The sequence below is a fragment of the Eriocheir sinensis genome, chromosome 15, assembly GCF_024679095.1.
Source record: "Eriocheir sinensis breed Jianghai 21 chromosome 15, ASM2467909v1, whole genome shotgun sequence".
NCBI classification, from domain to species: Eukaryota; Metazoa; Arthropoda; class Malacostraca; order Decapoda; family Varunidae; genus Eriocheir; species Eriocheir sinensis.
Genome location: NC_066523.1, coordinates 2,425,384 through 2,443,402, shown reverse-complemented (window position 1 = coordinate 2,443,402; position 18,019 = coordinate 2,425,384). Strand labels below are relative to the sequence as shown.

Here is an 18,019-nt window from a genome sequence, read left to right as displayed (position 1 = left end):
TCATCACCATCACTACAATCTCCACCACTTTCACCATCTCGAGTACCATCACCACCATCACCACCACCACCACCACTATCACTACCACCACCATTTACTCCTCACGTTATTCTCTCCGTTACACTCGCTTCTCTTTACTTTGCCTTCATAAAAATACACCACCACCTCCACCACCACCACCTCCACCACCACCACCTCCACCTCCACCACCACTATTACCACTGAAACACGACACGATTACCACTAACTCACCCCACCTACGACATTCCCCCCACCTCCCAAATACCACCAACCTCCCCCATCACCACCACCACCACCATCAGTGCACTCGTGGCCACAGCAATTCAAGATATTACTGCTACCACCACGAACATGCCAAAAAAACGAGAGAGAGAGAGAGAGAGAGAGAGAGAGAGAGAGAGAGAGAGAGAGAGAGAGAGAGAGAGAGAGAGAGAGAGAGAGAGAGAGAGAGAGAGAGCACCACCACCGCGACAATCAAGGAAAAATAATAAGAATCTTCAGGAAAGGACTTAGCACCATCACCACCACCACCACCACCACCACCATCATCACCACCACCATCATCACCACCACCACCACCACCAAATATTCCACCAGGCGCACTTGCAGAGAAACTTATTGCAGGCACACACACACACACACACACACACACACACACACACACACACACACACACACACACACACACACACCATCCCTCTCCTCATATGCTCTTTTTTATCCCTCAGTTTACCTACTCTTCATTTTCTTCCTTCTTCTTTTCTTCCTTCATTCGTTCTTTTGTTGTTTTCCTTTCTTCCTTCTAAGTATATTGTCCAGTTTGTCTCTGCTCTCTCTCTCTCTCTCTCTCGCATTGTCTCACTTTAATCCATTCATAGATCAGACGCTCTACACTACCCACTTCCTACCACACAAAACGCTTCGCACTGGTCTTGACAATGTACGTCTCTCTCTCGAAACCGCGTTCACCGAGGGTTAGAAGTATGGCATTCTTTCACCCTCTCTCTCTTTCTCTCTATCTCTCTCCCCTCTTGACTTTTAAATCTATGTCACAATTTGTTTCTGGTTCTCTCTATATTTATCTATCTCCCTCCCACTCCCTTGATTTATCCTTTGCTTCCTCTTGTGTCTATTCCTGTCATCTTTCTTTGTTCCTGTAGGCTTTTTTATCTCTTTTTTTTCTGCCTACCTTCACTTGCCCACTTCAATCACTGCTGTTCTTTTTTCTTTCCCTTTTCGCACCTTTTTCTTTAGTCAAAATGCAGATTCTAAAGACACTAAGAGTAGGAAAGTAGGATTTTTTTGTGTGTTAACTTTCCAACATCACAGAGAGATAGTTCCAGCCCGTGACCATCCCAGAAACTACTATCATGAGGAAAATATGGGGAAAGGAAAATGAGAAGAAATATGACGAGGAAACTAAAAAGGAAAACTGTATAGAGAAAGGATGATAAGCTGAAAAGGAAAACCGAGTGAGAGAGAAAGAAAACCGAGGAATACAAGGAGAAAGGAAAGGAAGGGAAGGGAAGGGAATTAAGGAGGCAAAAAAAATCAGTAAATGGATAAGGAAAAGGAAAGAAAGAAAAGGAAAAGGTATGAAAAGAAAAGAAGGGAAAAGAAAGGAAAAGAAAGACGAGAGATGGGAGGACAGCAGGGACGCTTCAGGTGTATAGAGTCCCGAAATAGAATACCAACAAAAAGGTTGGGTACGGAAATGATAAGGAAAAGCTCTTTTGTTACGAAGCTTATCTTGGAAACGAGGAATTTAAGCCGAATAAGCGGATTAACTATTTAAACTGTCTCAATGTTCAGACGAAACTGTGCAAGGAATAAAGACAAAACTGATGGTGGATGTCTTTTGAAAGCGCCATGGACGGTATTATATAGAGTTTTAAGAGACTGAATGGAGTGACTGAGGAAAGGATTGGCAAGTGAACAGCAGGAACAGTTTTGTAAAAGTAGTAGATGTATAGATTTAATGTGAGGCAGTAAAATGAGACTAGAGAATTAAGTGAGCAGAGATAGAAAGTTGGACTATCCAATGAAAGCTATAGAAAAGACATTATAATCAAGGTTCTGTGTGTTGATTATATTAGACGAAGCAATATGAGAAGACAAGCAAGTAGGCTGATATAGAGTTGTACCCCAGCAGTCATTGAGGTAGAGAAGACATTATTATAACGGTTTTGTTGTGTTTGTTATATTGGAGACAGAAAAATGACTAGATGATCACGTACGGAAAGATAGAGAAGACATTTTTATATTGGTTTTGCTGTGTTTGTTATATTGGAGACAGAAAAATGACTAGATGATCACGTACGGGAAAACAATAAGTTGAAACCTGCATTCATGGATGTAGTGAAGGAATCATGAAACAGGTAAAAAGTGCTATTCGTAAGGTAAATGACACAGGCAGTCAGTTATCATCTTTTAGAAATCCATGAAGTGAGGGTACGGCATCTGTTCTCATTTCTAGGACGCAATGCAGCAGAGGAAAATATTTCATCATCACAATTAAGCTGCGAGACTAAAACTATATGAAATTACAAAATACTGTTTAGAATTTCACATACATACCTTTTACTTGGCAGTGCAGAAATTTATTTTGAGTGTGTGTGTTTACTTAGCTTTCTACAGTGAATTAGGTGTTTGTATACGAAGAGACTGAAGCAAGTGCAGGAGTGGGATAGTCGAAATAAAAAGATTAGAATGATGATTGATGTTGCCATAGATTAGTGATAAAAATGGTAATCTGAACGTAAGAATAACATAGAAATTAGAACACCATTATTGCCAGTCTCTCTGTGAATGACTCCCTCCTATTAGCTGAGCGTGAGTGTGAGGGTTGCAAAACAGTGGTGGATGAAGCTGCACAAGAAGGAAAGGAAACAGAATAAACGTTGGCAAGCGCTGGGCAATGGTCTTTGAGAGAAGGGAGGCCGGAGTAATTGATTTTGCAACACCCTAACACCGAGTGAACAGGCCAAATAAAAGGTGCGTGATAGCGAAGGGAGGGGAGAGGAGACGGACGAGGAGGAGGAGGAGGAAGAGGACGAGTTTAAGTGTCTGGCAACAATTTTGAATAAACATTGAAGGAGGAAAAGTAGACAAAAATTAAGAAAAAAGAAGTGGAGGAAATTTGACCTAGAGAAGTAATGGATAGATAGATAGGTAAAGAGATAGATATTTTGATTAAACTTTGAAATCAGGAGAAAAGGAGGGAGAAAAACGAAAAAGGAAAGAAAGTGAAGGGCATTACATAGATAGAGGCAGTTAGATAGATATAGAGAGATAAATACATACATACATATATAACTAACATAGACAGAAAGATAGATAAACACACAGACACACACACACACACACACAACCACCCCAACCCTTCCACCCCACCCCACATACATGACCCTCCCCCCAAACCTCCCCCCCCCCTCCCCCACAAACACACACAAACTCATCATCCCTCCAGCCATCTCGTGACTCCTCCTCGTAAAGCAGCGGCGCACAGAACGCTCCCGAGATTAACACCCACGCCCAGTAAATACCGACAATCGCCTTTTTTATTAAGTGAGTAAAAATGAGCCGCCGCAGCGCTGAGAGGCGAGGCGAGCAAGTGATGTTGTCTTGTTAGATGATTTTTTTTTCCTCTCCCTCTCTCTCGCACAGGTAATCACCATCACTTTCTCGCGGGCAGGTAACAAACACGTGACTAATGAACCTTACCTACCTGGGCCCACCTCATCACCATCATTTATTCTTCCTCTTCCTCTTCCTCCTCCTCCTCCTCTTGCTGGTACTTCTCCTCCTTCCTTCGTCTTTCTACTTCCTCCTGTGCCTTATCTTTCTCCTCCTCCTCCCTGTTTTTTGTTTTTTACCTCCTCCTCCTCTTCCTACCTTTCCTACGTGTTTCCTTCTCCCCGACTCCTTTTACTCCTTCGTTTCCTTCTCCTTCTCCTCCTCCTCTTTCTTTTCTATTGCTTCTCCTCCTCCTCCTCCTTTTCCATTTCTCCTTTTTCATTTCCTTGTATTTCTCCACTTCATTCTACTTTCCTTCGTCTTTTTCTTTCTTTCTTTCTTCTTTCTTTTTTCCTCCTCCTCCTCCTCCTCCTCCTCCTCCTCCTCCTGTTCAGAGGCCTAAAGTCCAAACATCATTATCTCTGGCACATAAAACAAACCTTCATGTCTTTCCCTCCCTCCTCTCTCTCTTCCTCTCTCCACTCTCCCTTCCTCCCTCCCTCCCTCCATTCTCTTCACATGCACCTGTCTCTCCCTTTCTTTCTTCCACTTCTTTTTTTCTTTTCTTTCCCAACTCCACTACATCCTCTAATCACTTCCTGCTTTCCTCCTCCTCTTCCTCCTCCTTCAATCCCTTCCTTCTCTTCCTGTTTCCTCCTTCTTCTGGTTTCTCCGTTAGCATTACATTAGTTAACATGTTTCTGCTGCCTGGTGTTACATGCTTCCATACTTCCATGCCTCCTGCTCCCCTAGCTAAAGAAGTGGTTTCCTTTACCTGGCCAATTTGTATAGGTCAGTGCGGGCAACGGAGGACGGTGAATACTTGATGACAAGCCCTCCGAAAACAAGCAGACGAGAATGCAGCTTTAAATTGGGGAACGTTTAGACTTTGCATCATTTTAGACAACAAAATATTTAAACCAGAGAATAATTAAACGAGAGAACATTTAGACTAGAGAACATTTAGGCTGCAGGACATTTAGACTGCAGGACATTTAGACTGCAGAACATTTAGACGACAGAACATTTAGACTGCAGAACACTTAGACTGCAGAACACTTAGGCTGCAGAACATTTAGACTGCAGAACATTTGGACTGCAGAACATTTAGACTGCAGAACATTTAGACGACAGAACATTTAGACTGCAGAACATTTAGACTGCAAAACATTTGGACTGCAGAACATTTAGACTGCAGAACATTTAGACGACAGAACATTTAGACTGCAGAACATTTAGACTGCAGAACATTTAGGCTGCAGAATATTTACACGACAGAACATTTAAACTGCAGAACATTAGGACTGCAGAACATTTAGACTACAGGACATCTAGACTACAGGACATTTAGACTACAGAACATTTAAACTACAGAACATTTAGACTGCGGGACATTTAAACTGCAGAACATTTAGAGAACAGAAAATACAGACTACAGAATTCCAAATATACAGAAAACAAGATAGGAAAAACTGCTTCCGTATGTAAATTAGAATCAAATAACAACAAATAAATAAAAGCTTTCGATGTATATTACTTTTCCTGTAAAGCTTTGTCTGTTTTTTTCTCAACTTAATCGGTGTTTTATTTGTACTTACTGAGATGATGAAAGGCAGACTCAGTTAATTGGACCGGTCACTCAGTCAATGGGGGTCGACAACCTGAAAATAAAATAGAATCGCTGTAATTATTGAGGGTTCCTTCCTTTCGTCTTTTTATTACAGTTTACCTCGCTATTCCTCTTCACTCTTTCCTTTTTTATACTATTTCCTCTTCTTTCACTTTATTCATTCATCTTCATTCTTGTCTTTCTACATTCGTATTTCTCATTCTTTTCGTTTTTTTTTTTTTACAATTTCTCTTCATTTCTCATCCACCTCTCCTTTCTAACACTATTTCCTCCTCTTCCTTTATATATCAATCCTCTTCATTCTCATCTTCCTGCATTTGCACTTCTCCCTCCCTCCATTTCTCCTCTTCCTCCTCTTCCTTCATTTCCCCTTTCCATTCTTCCATTCCTTCCCACTTCTCCTCCTCTTCTTCCTCCTCTTACATTCTCCATCTCCCGTCATTCACTCTCCTTCTCTTCCTCCATTTCACCCTCCTCTTCCTCCTACTCCTCCTCTTTCTTCCCTTCCTTCCTCTTCCTCCTCTTCCTTTTCCTCCTCCTCCTCCTCTTCCATCTCCCGTCCTTATAGTTGATGGGGGGCGTGCATCCCTTTGTTTACATGGTCACTTCAACACCACCACCTCCTCCTCCTCCTCCTCCTCTTCCTCTTAATCCTTCTCCTCTCCTTCGTCGTCCACCTTCCATCATCACCACCTCCCTCCCCTCAGCCCATCACCTCCCCATCTTCCTCTCACACTCCACCGACCCCTTTCACACACAATATATCACTTCCACTTAATTTCTAATCCTTTCGTCCACCTTCCTCCTCCTCCTCTTCTTCTTCCTCCTCCTCCTCGTATCGCCTCTCACAGCGCCACAAACCCATTCATTCAACTTTCTATTTATTTCTCCTTTCTCTCCTGTCCTCGTTCAGTTTCCTCTTCTCTTTTCGTTCTTCTGCTCTTCTTCCTATTCTTCTTCTGGTTCTAGCTTTCCTTCTCTTCGTCTCTACTTTCTACTTTTCCTCTTTGTTTTCATTCCTCCGTTTCCTCCTCCTTGTCTTCTTTTTCCTCTTCCTATTCTTCCTTTTCCTTAGAGATATCGTCTTCTTTCAATATCTCTCATCTTTGCCTTCCAATTTTTCTTTCTTTCTTTCTTTTTCTTTTTCTTTCTTTCTTCTCCTTTCTTCTTCTTCCACCATTCACTTCTCATCCTCCCCATTCACACCTCCACTCTATTCAAATTCAACACCACCTCCTCCTCCACCATCACTACCACCACCACCACCTCCACACACCCCCAACAGCGGCTGAAACACGAGCCAGCGCGGGAAATCTGTGTTTAGGGATAAATTTAATCGCCCTATTCTCCGGAGGTGTACGCGGCCGTCGCTCACCTGCGCCGCACCATAGCTGCTGATTGTTTACCTGGAGGGGCGATGCGTCCCGCGACCCAACGACCACTTGCCAAAACATACGGTGGGCGACGGGTCATCCTTTTTCCCCTCTCGCGCGCGCTCTCCCTCTCCCGGTTTTGGCCTTTCTCCCAGTTTTCAATGTTGGTTTTGGTTTCACTCTCGTTTTCTGTCTCGGTTTCTCTCTCTCTCTCTCTCTCTCTCTCTCTCTCTCTCTCTCTCTCTCTTCTTTTTCTTTTTCTATCTCAGTTTTTCTCAATTTCTGTCTTTGTCTGTCTCTGTCTGTTTATCTGTCTGTCTGTCTCTTCTCATCTCTCACTCTCAAAAGCACACACACACACACTCTCTCTCACACACACACACACACACACACACAGGTATACTTTGTTCCGTGTGTATATCTTTTGGACAACATTTATCAAGGAGGGTGAGAGTTTATGTGTGTGTATGTACGTGTGTGTGTGTGTGTGTGTGTGTGTGTGTGTGTGTGTGTGTGTGTGTGTGTGTGTGTGTGTGTGTGTGTGTGAAATGAGATTATGTTTACACTGTCTGACTTAAGAGATCGTTTCTTCTCTCCAATCCATCTCCCTTTCTTTCCTTCCCTCCATATTTCCTTCCTCCCTTCCTTCCTTCCTTCCTTCCTTCCTTCCTTCCATCCTTCCTCTCTTCCCCATATTTCGTAGCTTTGTCGTCTTCCGTTCTCTCTCTCTCTCTCTCTTCCCCTGCAACACCTGCCAATACTGTAATTAGAGTAACAGGGAGGTGGTGATGATGGTGGTGGTGGTGGTGGTGGTGATGGTGGTGGTGGTGGTGGTGGTGGTGGGGGTGGTGGTGGTGGTGGTGGTGGATATTGAGCATGAAGTTCTTGAATCATTATCTAAGTCACTATTATCTCCCTAATTATCATGATCATTATCTTAATCATCGGAAACCAGACAGTTCCTTCGTCTTTAATCCCGAGAGAGAGAGAGAGAGAGAGAGAGAGAGAGAGAGAGAGAGAGAGAGAGAGAGAGAGAGAGAGAGAGAGAGAGAGAGAGAGATAACACTAGGATTCACAGTTATTAGTATTCCAATATGTATGTGTATATGTTTGCTCGTCTCTGTGTGTGTCTGTATGTGTGTGTGTGTGTGTGTGTGTGTGTGTGTGTGTGTGTGTGTGTGTGTGTGTGTGTGTGTGTGTGTGTGTGTGCCTGATGATCGGAGATAAAGAAAAAGAAAATAATAAAGCAAAACAGAAAGATAAGAGAGAGAGAGAGAGAGAGAGAGAGAGAGAGAGAGAGAGAGAGAGAGAGAGAGAGAGAGAGAGAGAGAGAGAGAGAGAGAGAGAGAGAGAGAGAGAGAGAGAGAGAGAGAGAGAGAGAGAGAGAGAGAGAGAGAGAGATTTACAACTCTTATATTTCAAAACAGTTTTCAAGCAGCATATCGTCATCTCATTTTTTTTTAATTGCATTTTCTTGCTTTATTTCATTTCACTTCAACTAAAAAAATCTTCAAAACAAGGAGGAGGAGAAGCAGGAGGAGCAGGAGGAGCAGGAGAAGCAGTCGAAGTAAGCATAAGGAGAAGGAAGAAGAGAAAGAGGAGGAAGAAAAGGAAGACTGTCATGGGATGTGGAGGGGGGGGAAGAGGGGCGGTGGAAGCGATGGTGACGATGGAGGGGGGGTGGAGAGAGGAAGGAAGGAAGAGGGGGAGGAAGGAAGGAAGGGATAGAAAATGTATGAGGGGGACAAAGGGGAATGAAGCAGGGAGGAAGAATTTAAAGGGGAGAGGAAGAGGGAGGAAATTCGATTGTTGGACAGCGGTGAGGGAGGAAGAGAAGAGGGGAGAGAGACAGGAAGAGAGACTGCAGCGAGGAAAGAGAGGTAGACTTTCATAATTTGGAGATACTAAGGAAGGGGAAGGAGAGAGAAGAAATGAGAGCGAGAGAGACGATGGTAGAATATATGAACAGAAATAAGGAAAGGAAGGAAAAGGAAAAGGGAGGGACTAAAGGGAACGCGATATGGTCAGTTTCAAAGGGAAAGGTAAGAACTATATCAGTAGGGGGGGAGATTAAGGGAAGGAGGGCGACAGATATGGAGGTAAGGGGAGGAAAGGGAAGGAAGGGAAGGGAGGCACAGCGGGAATGACCAGGGAGAGAGGGAGAAGGTCGTACGATTGAGGTAATAGAGATGAAGGAGATGGGAGGGGAGAGGGAAGGAACGGAGAGAGAGAAATTAAGGGAAGTGGACGAAAGGAAAGGAAGAGAGAAGAGCGAGAGGAATGGAAGGAAAAAGAGTAGAGGAGAAAAGTGGAGGAATGTAAAGGAAAAGAGATGAGAAGAGGAAAGAATGTTAGAAAAAAAAGAGGAAGGTAATTGGACGAAAGGAAGGAAAGAGAAGATAGGAAAGAACAGGAGGAAAAAGAGTAGAGGAGAGAAATTAAAGGAAGTGAAGGAATGGAGAGGAAAGGAGAGAAAAGAGATACGATTGGGAGGAAAAAGAGAAGATAGAGAAGAGAAAAGTGGAGGGATGGAGGAAAAAAAGCGAAAGTGGAAAGACTAATAAGAATGAAGAATATAGAGATAAACCATGCGAAAAGAGAGAGAGAGAGAGAGAGAGAGAGAGAGAGAGAGAGAGAGAGAGTCAGCATGAGAGAGCAGGTGAACCGTGGATGGAATTTACGACCTTTTATATATCTCTTTACAGGTGAGAGAGAGAGAGAGAGAGAGAGAGAGAGAGAGAGAGAGAGAGAGAGAGAGAGAGAGAGAGAGTTACAAATGATCCTAAACTCGCGGGATTTTCAGAATTTCGACGACTCGGATAATTACGACAAACAAGCACTTTCGGAGTTGTGTTTGTGAGTTAGTTTGTGTGTGTGTGTGTGTGTGTGTGTGTGTGTGTGTGTGTGTGTGTGTGTGTGTGTGATGGTACAGACGGGGTATCTCTCTCTCTCTCTCTCTCTCTCTCTCTCTCTCTCTCTCTCTCTCTCTCTCTCTCTTGCTTTCTTTATTTTCTTAGCTTTTGACGCAGTTTCAGTATTGGTTTTTTGTTGTTGTTGTTGTTGATGTTTTTTACTTTCTTGATATTACGTTGTCTGTTGTCACATGCCACTCCGCCGCTTCTCTCTCTCTCTCTCTCTCTCAAGATTTTTTTTTCATTTTCTTTTTCTCGACGCTCTCGCTGTTTTCGCTTTTATCTCTTTCTCTCACTTCGTCTCTCTCGCTCCTTTTTCCTTCCCTCCCTTCTCTCCCACTCCATTAACCATTTGCTCCCTCCATTTCCTTGTCTCTGTTCTCCCGCCTCATCAGTTCTCCCTCTCTCCCTCTCCCCAGGTGGCTCTGTTGTGCCTGCTGCTGGCGTGTCCGGGGGGCGCGTGTCCCCAAGGGTGCCGCTGCAGCCTGGACGGGCGGGGGCGGCGGTCCGTGCGCTGCGAGGATGGCGGCATGTCGGACCCCATCCCGGTGGGCAACATGGCCTGGGATGTGGAGGTGCTTATCATCACCGCCCCGCCGCTGCGCCCCAACTCCCTCACGCTGGGGCCAATCTTCAAGGACATGCGGCGCCTGGAGGAAATCCACATCACCCGCGCCAACATCCCGGCCCTCGGCGCCCACACTTTCTGGGGGCTGCAGCGCCTTCACGTCCTCAACCTGACGCACAACGAGATCGCGACGCTCATGGACACCAACTTCCGCGGTGCCGAGGCTCTGCGGCACCTCGACCTGAGCCACAACATGATCGAGTCGGTGCCTTCCGCCGTGTTCCGCCACGTGCGCCTCCTGCAGACCCTCACGCTGGCGCACAACATGGTGGCGGAACTCGTGCCGCGCATCTTCTTCGGCCTGACGCGGCTCCAGCGGCTGGACATCAGTTACAACCCGCTCGGTGACCTCAGGCCGGAGCAGTTTGCGGACGTGCCTGAGCTGGAGGAGCTGCACTGTGCCGGGTGTGGCCTCTCCTCCCTCAGCAGCTCCCTCCTCGGGGCGCTCAGCAACCTTCACACCTTCGACCTGCACAACAACCGCCTCACGCAGGTCCCCGCCGGCGTGGCCACCACCTACATGCCCAGACTCGCCTCCCTTAACCTCAACGCCAACTGGATCACGTTCATCGAGAAGGGCGTCGTGGCCGGCTCGTCCCTCACCTCGCTCCACCTCGGCCACAACCGCATCAACCGCGTGGAGCACGAGGCCTTCGGCAACGCCTCGCTCACCTTCCTCGACCTCTCCTACAACCGTCTGGTCAGCCTGGAGTCCGAAGCCATCCGGGACGTGCTGGACGGACTGCAGGAACTCCACCTGTCCGGCAACTCTCTCCACATCGAGAGGCTGCTGATGGTGCTGCCAGCGGCGGCAAGGTTAGAGCGGCTGGGCTTGGGAGACATGGGCCTCATGCGGCTGCCTCCCGGCCTCCTCATGAACCTGACCAGCCTCCGTCACCTCAACGTGTCATCTAACTACCTCTCCACCTTCCCCACCGCGGCGCTCCTCCACGCCCCGCAGCTCTATTCCCTTGACCTTTCTCGCAACAGCTTCCGAGGCCTGGACGAGGAGGTGGTCGAGGCCATCATCTCGTCCAGTAACCTCCGGAAACTGCGCCTGGAGGGCAACCCATGGCAGTGTGACCAGTGCCACGTGGGGCCGCTGCTGGGGTGGCTGCAGGGCGCGCCGGACCAGGAGTCTGGGTGCGAGGAGCCGCGGGTGTGGACATGTCTGCGCTGCTTCGGGCCGCTGGGGCTGGAGGGGCTGGAGCTGGCCATGCTGCCCAAGGCTGACATGCCGCTGTGCCCACAGGACGTGTCAGCCGCCTCGCCCTCGTGGACCACGCCGGACATCAGCGAGAACACCATCGAGCCGATGCTGCCGCACAGCCAGCTAACGGTACAGGAGGACCGCGGGGGGCCCGACTGGTCGCTGGCGGGGCTGGCGGTGAGGCACTTCCACCTGCTGATCGTGGTGGGCTGCTGCGTGGTGCTGGTGCTGCTGGTGCTGGTGGTGGTGGCCGTGGTGGCCTACAGCCGCCACTCGGCCTTTTACTACACCTGCGAGGGCCAGACCGTCGCTCAGGCGCCAGCCAAGAAGAAGACCAGAGAAAAGAGCAAGAAGAACGGCAAGAGCGGCAAGAACAACAACAGCAGCAGCCGTCCAGACGTCACTATCGCCACCATCGAGGAATTGGCGAACATCGACGGCTCGCAGGAGCTGCTCGGCACCACACAGACTCCCTTGCAAGACTTTCCTTAGAGATAAGTCGGGTCCGCCCACTCCCTGTACTGTTACATTCTCCTGTGGCTTCGGATGGAGAGGGAGAGATAAAGCGAGGGAGAGAGAGAGAGAGCGAGTCTTGCCGCCCACGTACCAGCCTCCGCACCACAACCCTCACCGCCACGCCGGGAACACAGCGTCACCAGAAGGTTAAGGAAGGGCCATAAATCCCGTCCCCTCTCTGACTGTGTTCGTGGACGGCCACACAAACATGGCTCATGAGCAAAACGAGCAGCGCACTGCTCCTCGTCCTCTTTACACATACTTCCACACGTTTAAAAAGCAGCAAGAATACGCACGGCCATAAAAACAGAAATTAATTTGTGGAAAACGATTTAAGAGGAGAGGGAAAAAGAGATAGAGAAAGAGAGAGAGAGAGAACGCAAAGGACGCGCACACCCCCACGCACAGGCAAAGTTCCGAGTCGGTGGAGGCGGAGAATCCCATCAAAAGCGGCGTCAGTGTTACAATTGGATTTATCCGTATGAAGAGTGGCGACGGTGGCACATCATCCTAGTTTGCCGGACAGTGGAAGCGATGACCAGAGAAACAGAGAGAGGGGAAAGGGAGACGAGAGAGAGAGAAAGAGGGAAGGGGAGGGAGACAATGGAGGAGACGGAGGGGAGGGGAAGCCCAGGAGCAACACAAGAGGAAGGCTGCAAATATTGAGATACCAAAATAGCTGGAAGAGAGGGAAAGAGAGAGAGAGAGGGAGAGGGGCAGATGCAAATAAAATAATGGATGAAAGTTGGCTTGGAAAAGGGAGTGAAAGAAAAATACCCGCTTGTAAAAGAGAGAGAGAGAGAGAGAGAGAGAGAGAGAGAGAGAGAGAGAGAGAGAGAGAGAGAGAGAGAGAGAGAGAGAGAGAGAAGCGTGAGTTTGGGGAGAACTTTTCGAAGGGATTTTGTGTGACGCTGGCTCTCTCTCTCTCTCTCTCTCTTCGTCGAGTGTTCCTTTGTTCTTTTCTCTTGCATTTTCGCCTCTCTCTCTCTCTCTCTCTCTCTTCCCCCATACGCTCGTCACGTCGCTCTTTCTTCTTCTCTTAATCTCCCTATTTCCCGCTCCACCCTCGCCGTTAACGTCTGCATAATGACCTAATCCGTATCGTATTCTATTGTTTTCCTAACACTCCGCTGCTCTTTTGTCACTCCCGCGATCCTCCTTTGTCGCCCGCTTACCACCGTTATTACTGAGGGTGTCGGTGCTGGTGGTGGAGGTGGTGGACGGGGTGGAAGTGGGAAAGGAGTGGGAGGAGTGGTGATGGTGGTGGTGGTTGGACAAATACCTGAAATCTCCCTTCCTCTCTTTCTCTCACTCTCTCTCTCTCTTGTTCGAGTTTGCAACAGTGTATATGCTAATTGATGGAAATGGTATGGTGGTGATGGTGCTAGTAGTGGTGGTGCTGATGGTGATAGTTTTTATGGTGGTGGTGGTGATGGTGGTGATTGTGGCGGTATTAGTGGTGGTTGTGGTGGTGGTGATGTTGGTGGTGGTGGTGCAGATGTATAATTGTCTGGTATTTCTTTGTGCTGTGTTAACTATTAGTGTGTACGTGTGAGTGTGTGTGTGTGTGTGTGTGTGTGTGTGTGTGTGTGTGTGTGTTAGGTATACATAGTGTCTTAAGGCTGATGTATATATTTAAAACAATGTTCATCCTTCTTTTTTATCGTAATATAGATCTCTTCTACTGTTACAACAACAACAACAACAACAACAACAACAACAACAACAACAACAACAACAACAACAACAACTATCATTACTACTACTTCTATGCTCCTACTTCTACTACTACTACTACTATTACTTCTACTACCACTACTACCACTACCACTACTACTATTACCACTACTACTACTACTACTACTTTCACTAACACAGCTGAGAGGATAAAGAAAGAAAATCCCATGTTGTAATAGGAGTGTGTGTACATATAAAAAAAATATGTCTGTGTTTGTACCTCATTTTTACACAATTCTGTCTTTTCACTGTGACTGATGATCAATGTTCCTATTTTGTGTGTGCTTAAGACGCTAGGTACCCATTACTGTACGACTTGTAAATATCTCTTTCAGTAGCTCCGAAGGTCTTGGATTATCATTATCATTATTATTATTACTGTCATTATTTTCATGGCTGTCAAACCTGAACTGATTGATTGATTGATTGACTTTTTTTCACCATTTAAAGACATTCCACGCCAATACATATTTTTTCTCAATTTTCCGAAGCATTTTTTCCTTTTATGCGTGTGTGTGTGTGTGTGTGTGTGTGTGTGTGTGTAGAGTGAACATAGGGAGAGAGGTGTGTTGATATAAAAAAAAAATCGAGGCCATAAACACGCACACACGCACACACACGCACACAGGCACACACATCCACACCCACAAAATAAAAACACACACACGCATTCCCCTTATATCGAGTAGGAGCTGCCCGTCCATATACACACATACGAACACACTCTCACGAACATCCACAAGTACGTACATTCATATTTGCATACATACATAAATACATACATACATACATACATACATACATTTATACATACATGAATGAATAGATACATATTAGCCATCCATGAATACAGATACACACATTTCCATCTATACATACATGCGTGTAAACCTGTGCCGGCAAACATACATGGTCTGTGCACCTCTGCTCTCTTTCCTTTGACCTTTCCTGCTGCGGTGTGTGTGTGTGTGTGTGTGTGTGTGTGTGTGTGTGTGTGTGTGAGAGAGAGAGAGAGAGAGAGAGAGAGAGAGAGAGAGAGAGAGAGAGAGAGAGAGAGAGAGAGAGAGAGAGAGAGAGAGAGAGAGAGAGAGAGAGAGACGGTGAGTGAGAATTGCAACATTACTCTAGTTGTTCCCCAGCGGCTGGTCGGAGGAGGAGGAGGAGGAAGAATTCGGAGATGAAGGGGGGAGGAGTAGGACAAGGATAAGAAGGAGTATGCACAAGAGGAAACAGGAGGAGGAAGAGGAAGAGGAAGAGGAGGAGGAGGAAGAGGATATGTCGCAGCGAGTTCCTGTCCCTCGGCTGGCGTGTGTGTGTGTCCGCGAAGACGTGTCTCATAATGCTTGCTGTCCGCGCGGGGAGAAATGGTAGATGATGATGGGGAGGGAGAGATTCACTAAGAGGGAGGGAGAGGGGAGGGAGGGAGAATCACAGAGAGGGGAGGGGGCAAAAGGGTAGAAGTGAGGGCATGGGATGGTGGGGGGGTGAGAGATGAGGAAAAGGACATGGGAGGGTGGGGTTGAGAGCTGAGGATCCTTCATCACTAACCCACATCCTCTTCTTAGTACACTTCTTGTTTCCTTCTTGTTTCCTTCTTGTTTCTTTCTTGTTTCCTTCGTGTTTCTTTCTTGTTTTCTTCTTTCCATTCTTCTTTCTTGTCTCTGTTCCTATTTTCATTCTTCTCTCTTTCCTTCCCTTTCTCTTCTCTCCTCTTCTCCTCCCTCTATAGTTTCCCTTCTTTCACCTCCTTCTTTCTCTTCTTCCTTTTCTTTCCATTCTTCCCTTCCTTACTATTTCCCTTCCCTACCTCTAAAAAAAAAGGGCATGGTAGTGAAGGAGAGGTGAGGAAAAGGACATCGGAAAGGGTTAGAAGAGAAATGCAAGGGTATGGAAATAGATCTAAAGAGGAATGGGGAAAAGGGAAGGTGGCGGAATGTCAACAGGAAATTAAAATACGTGTTTAAGAAAGGAAATATTTAATGATAGAGGGAGAATAGGGAAGTGATAAAAAGGTATGGGAGAGAATGGTGAGAGAGATTTAGCGATGGAATGAATGGGAATGAAACGGGAAGGTAAAAGTAAACAAGAGAAAGATATTATAGAACATTAGAGAAGAATCGGAATTAAATGAGAAGGAAGGGAAAACATGAAAGGAAGTGTAGCAAAGGATGTGAAGAAAGAGGGGAAAGAAATTAAGACAAATAGCGAATGAAGGAAGCATAGGAAACGAAGATACGAAAGAGAAAGAGGGAAGAGGAGAATAATAACAGTATATGAGAGGAGAATTACAAGGATTAAAGGATGAAGGAGAGAGAGAGGAAGAAGAGAAAGATGACATAGCAAAGGATAGGAGAGAGAAGGAGGAGGAGGAAGAAAAAGAAGGGAATGAAAGGAAGACAAATGGGATATAAACGAAGGAGAGAGAGAGAGAGAGAGGATGAAAAGGAAGACAAATAGAAAGACACACACACACACACACACACACACACACACACACACACACACACACACACACACACACACACACAAGAGGAGTTACTTAAGCATGAAACAAAGTGTGATAGATCGCCACTCACTGATGGATGAATATTGATTGCATTCTTTATCGCCGCCAATAGAGTTTACATGAAAGTCAAATTAGACGATGAGCCGCGAGGGAGACAGAGGGAGAGAGAGAGACACGGCTGGCGAGAGAGAGAGGGAGAGAGCGAAACAGAGAACCACAGACTCACACAAACGATCCACTGGTGCAGCCTCTCCCCAATAAATGGTAGGCTTAGGTCCCCAAACGAGTGCATTTACTGTGCCCGAGCAAGTGAAATGTTTTAAGGCTCAAATTACCCCGCCGGAAAATGCAACTCCTAACCACCGCCACCGACACGACTTTCCGCTAACCAAAACAATCGGCCCGGCTTTTGCTTTTTATACATGTTGCTGATTAAGCTTTAGAGCATCGAGACCACAGTAATTAGCAGAGCAGTTTATGTACGCTGATTAAAATTCCGTGACAGAGAAAAAGGAGAAATGAGTTTAAGCTGAAGACGAAAATGAAAATAGATTGCAGGTCTAAATCCTTATCATTTTGTCTTATCTTCAGTTTTAAAGAAGGGTGAGAAAAAGTTTTACACGTTGTCTTAAGATATATTAAAATTCCGTGACAGAGAAAAAGAAGAACTGAGTTTAAGCTGAAGACCAAAATGAAAATAGATTACCGGTCTAAATTCTAATCATTTTGTCTTATCTTCAGTTTTAAAGAAGGGTGAGAAAAAGTTATACACGTTGCCTAAAGATATATTACTGGGGAAGAAAAAGGAAAGCTGAACTATACTGGAAGATGGAAAAATTGGATTACTGGTATACTTCGTTATTATCTATTTTTACTTTCAATTCAAGGGACTGTGAAAATGTGGGTCATGTATGCTGATAAGTTGCATCACAGAAAAAAAAAGAAAATGAAAGGAAAATGGGAAAAAAAATGAAAGGGAAGGAAAGAAGCTTAACCTGACGACACAAAAAAATTAACTCTCTTTTTTTACTTTGTTTGAGGGAGTATGAAAAATAGTTATGTAAGCCGCTTAAAGGTTCATTAATAAAAAAAAGAGAACTGAACTTTGAATGAAGATAAAAAAAAACATTACTAGCGTACCTTCGTATTATATTTTTTTACTTCCAATTTGAGGGAGAAAGGAAAAAAAAAAAGGTTCTGTGCGCTGCCTAAAAAAATCATTAAAGAAAAAAAAAGGGAAATTGAACTTAAAAGGATGATTGAAAAATTGAATTACTGATCTTTCTTCTTATTATTTTTTTCTTATTTCAAGAGAGAGAGAGAGAGAGAGAGAGAGAGAGAGAGAGAGAGAGAGAGAGAGAGAGAGAGAGAGAGAGAGAGAGAGAGAGAGAGAGAGAGAGAGAGAGAGAGAGAGAGAAACAGAGACAGAAACAGAGACAGAGAAAATGTGAAAAAAAATCCTTCCTGCCCAGTTTTACGAGAGATGAAAAGAAAAAAGTTTACCTAATTACAATCTCCAAGACGTAGTAATTAAAACATTCATGAACCCAACACAACTGAAATTCATTGCGGATATAAATAACTTGTAAACATTAGCCTGAAGAAATAGCACGTGTTCATATGTTGAGTGCAAAGTATGTGTGTGTGTGTGTGTGTGTGTGTGTGTGTGTGTGTGTGTGTGTCTGAGGTGTTTCGGAAGACAAATTAAGAAGAATGGAGTTTTTTTATGTTCATTAGCAGAGAGAGAGAGA

The 18,019-nt window shown here is 45.4% G+C and overlaps 1 protein-coding gene across 1 annotated transcript in view; it reads left to right on the top strand.

The window, feature by feature from the left end:
• LOC126998769 (chondroadherin-like protein) overlaps positions 1 to 12,813 on the top strand; it is a 60,470-nt gene extending 47,657 nt beyond the window's left edge. Inside the window, exon 2 of the mRNA XM_050860794.1 lies at positions 10,091 to 12,813. Within this exon, the coding sequence (XP_050716751.1) occupies positions 10,091 to 12,001 (1,911 nt within the window). The 3' untranslated portion in view covers positions 12,002 to 12,813. The remainder of the gene's footprint in view (positions 1 to 10,090) is intronic.
• The last annotated feature ends 5,206 nt before the right edge of the window (positions 12,814 to 18,019 follow it).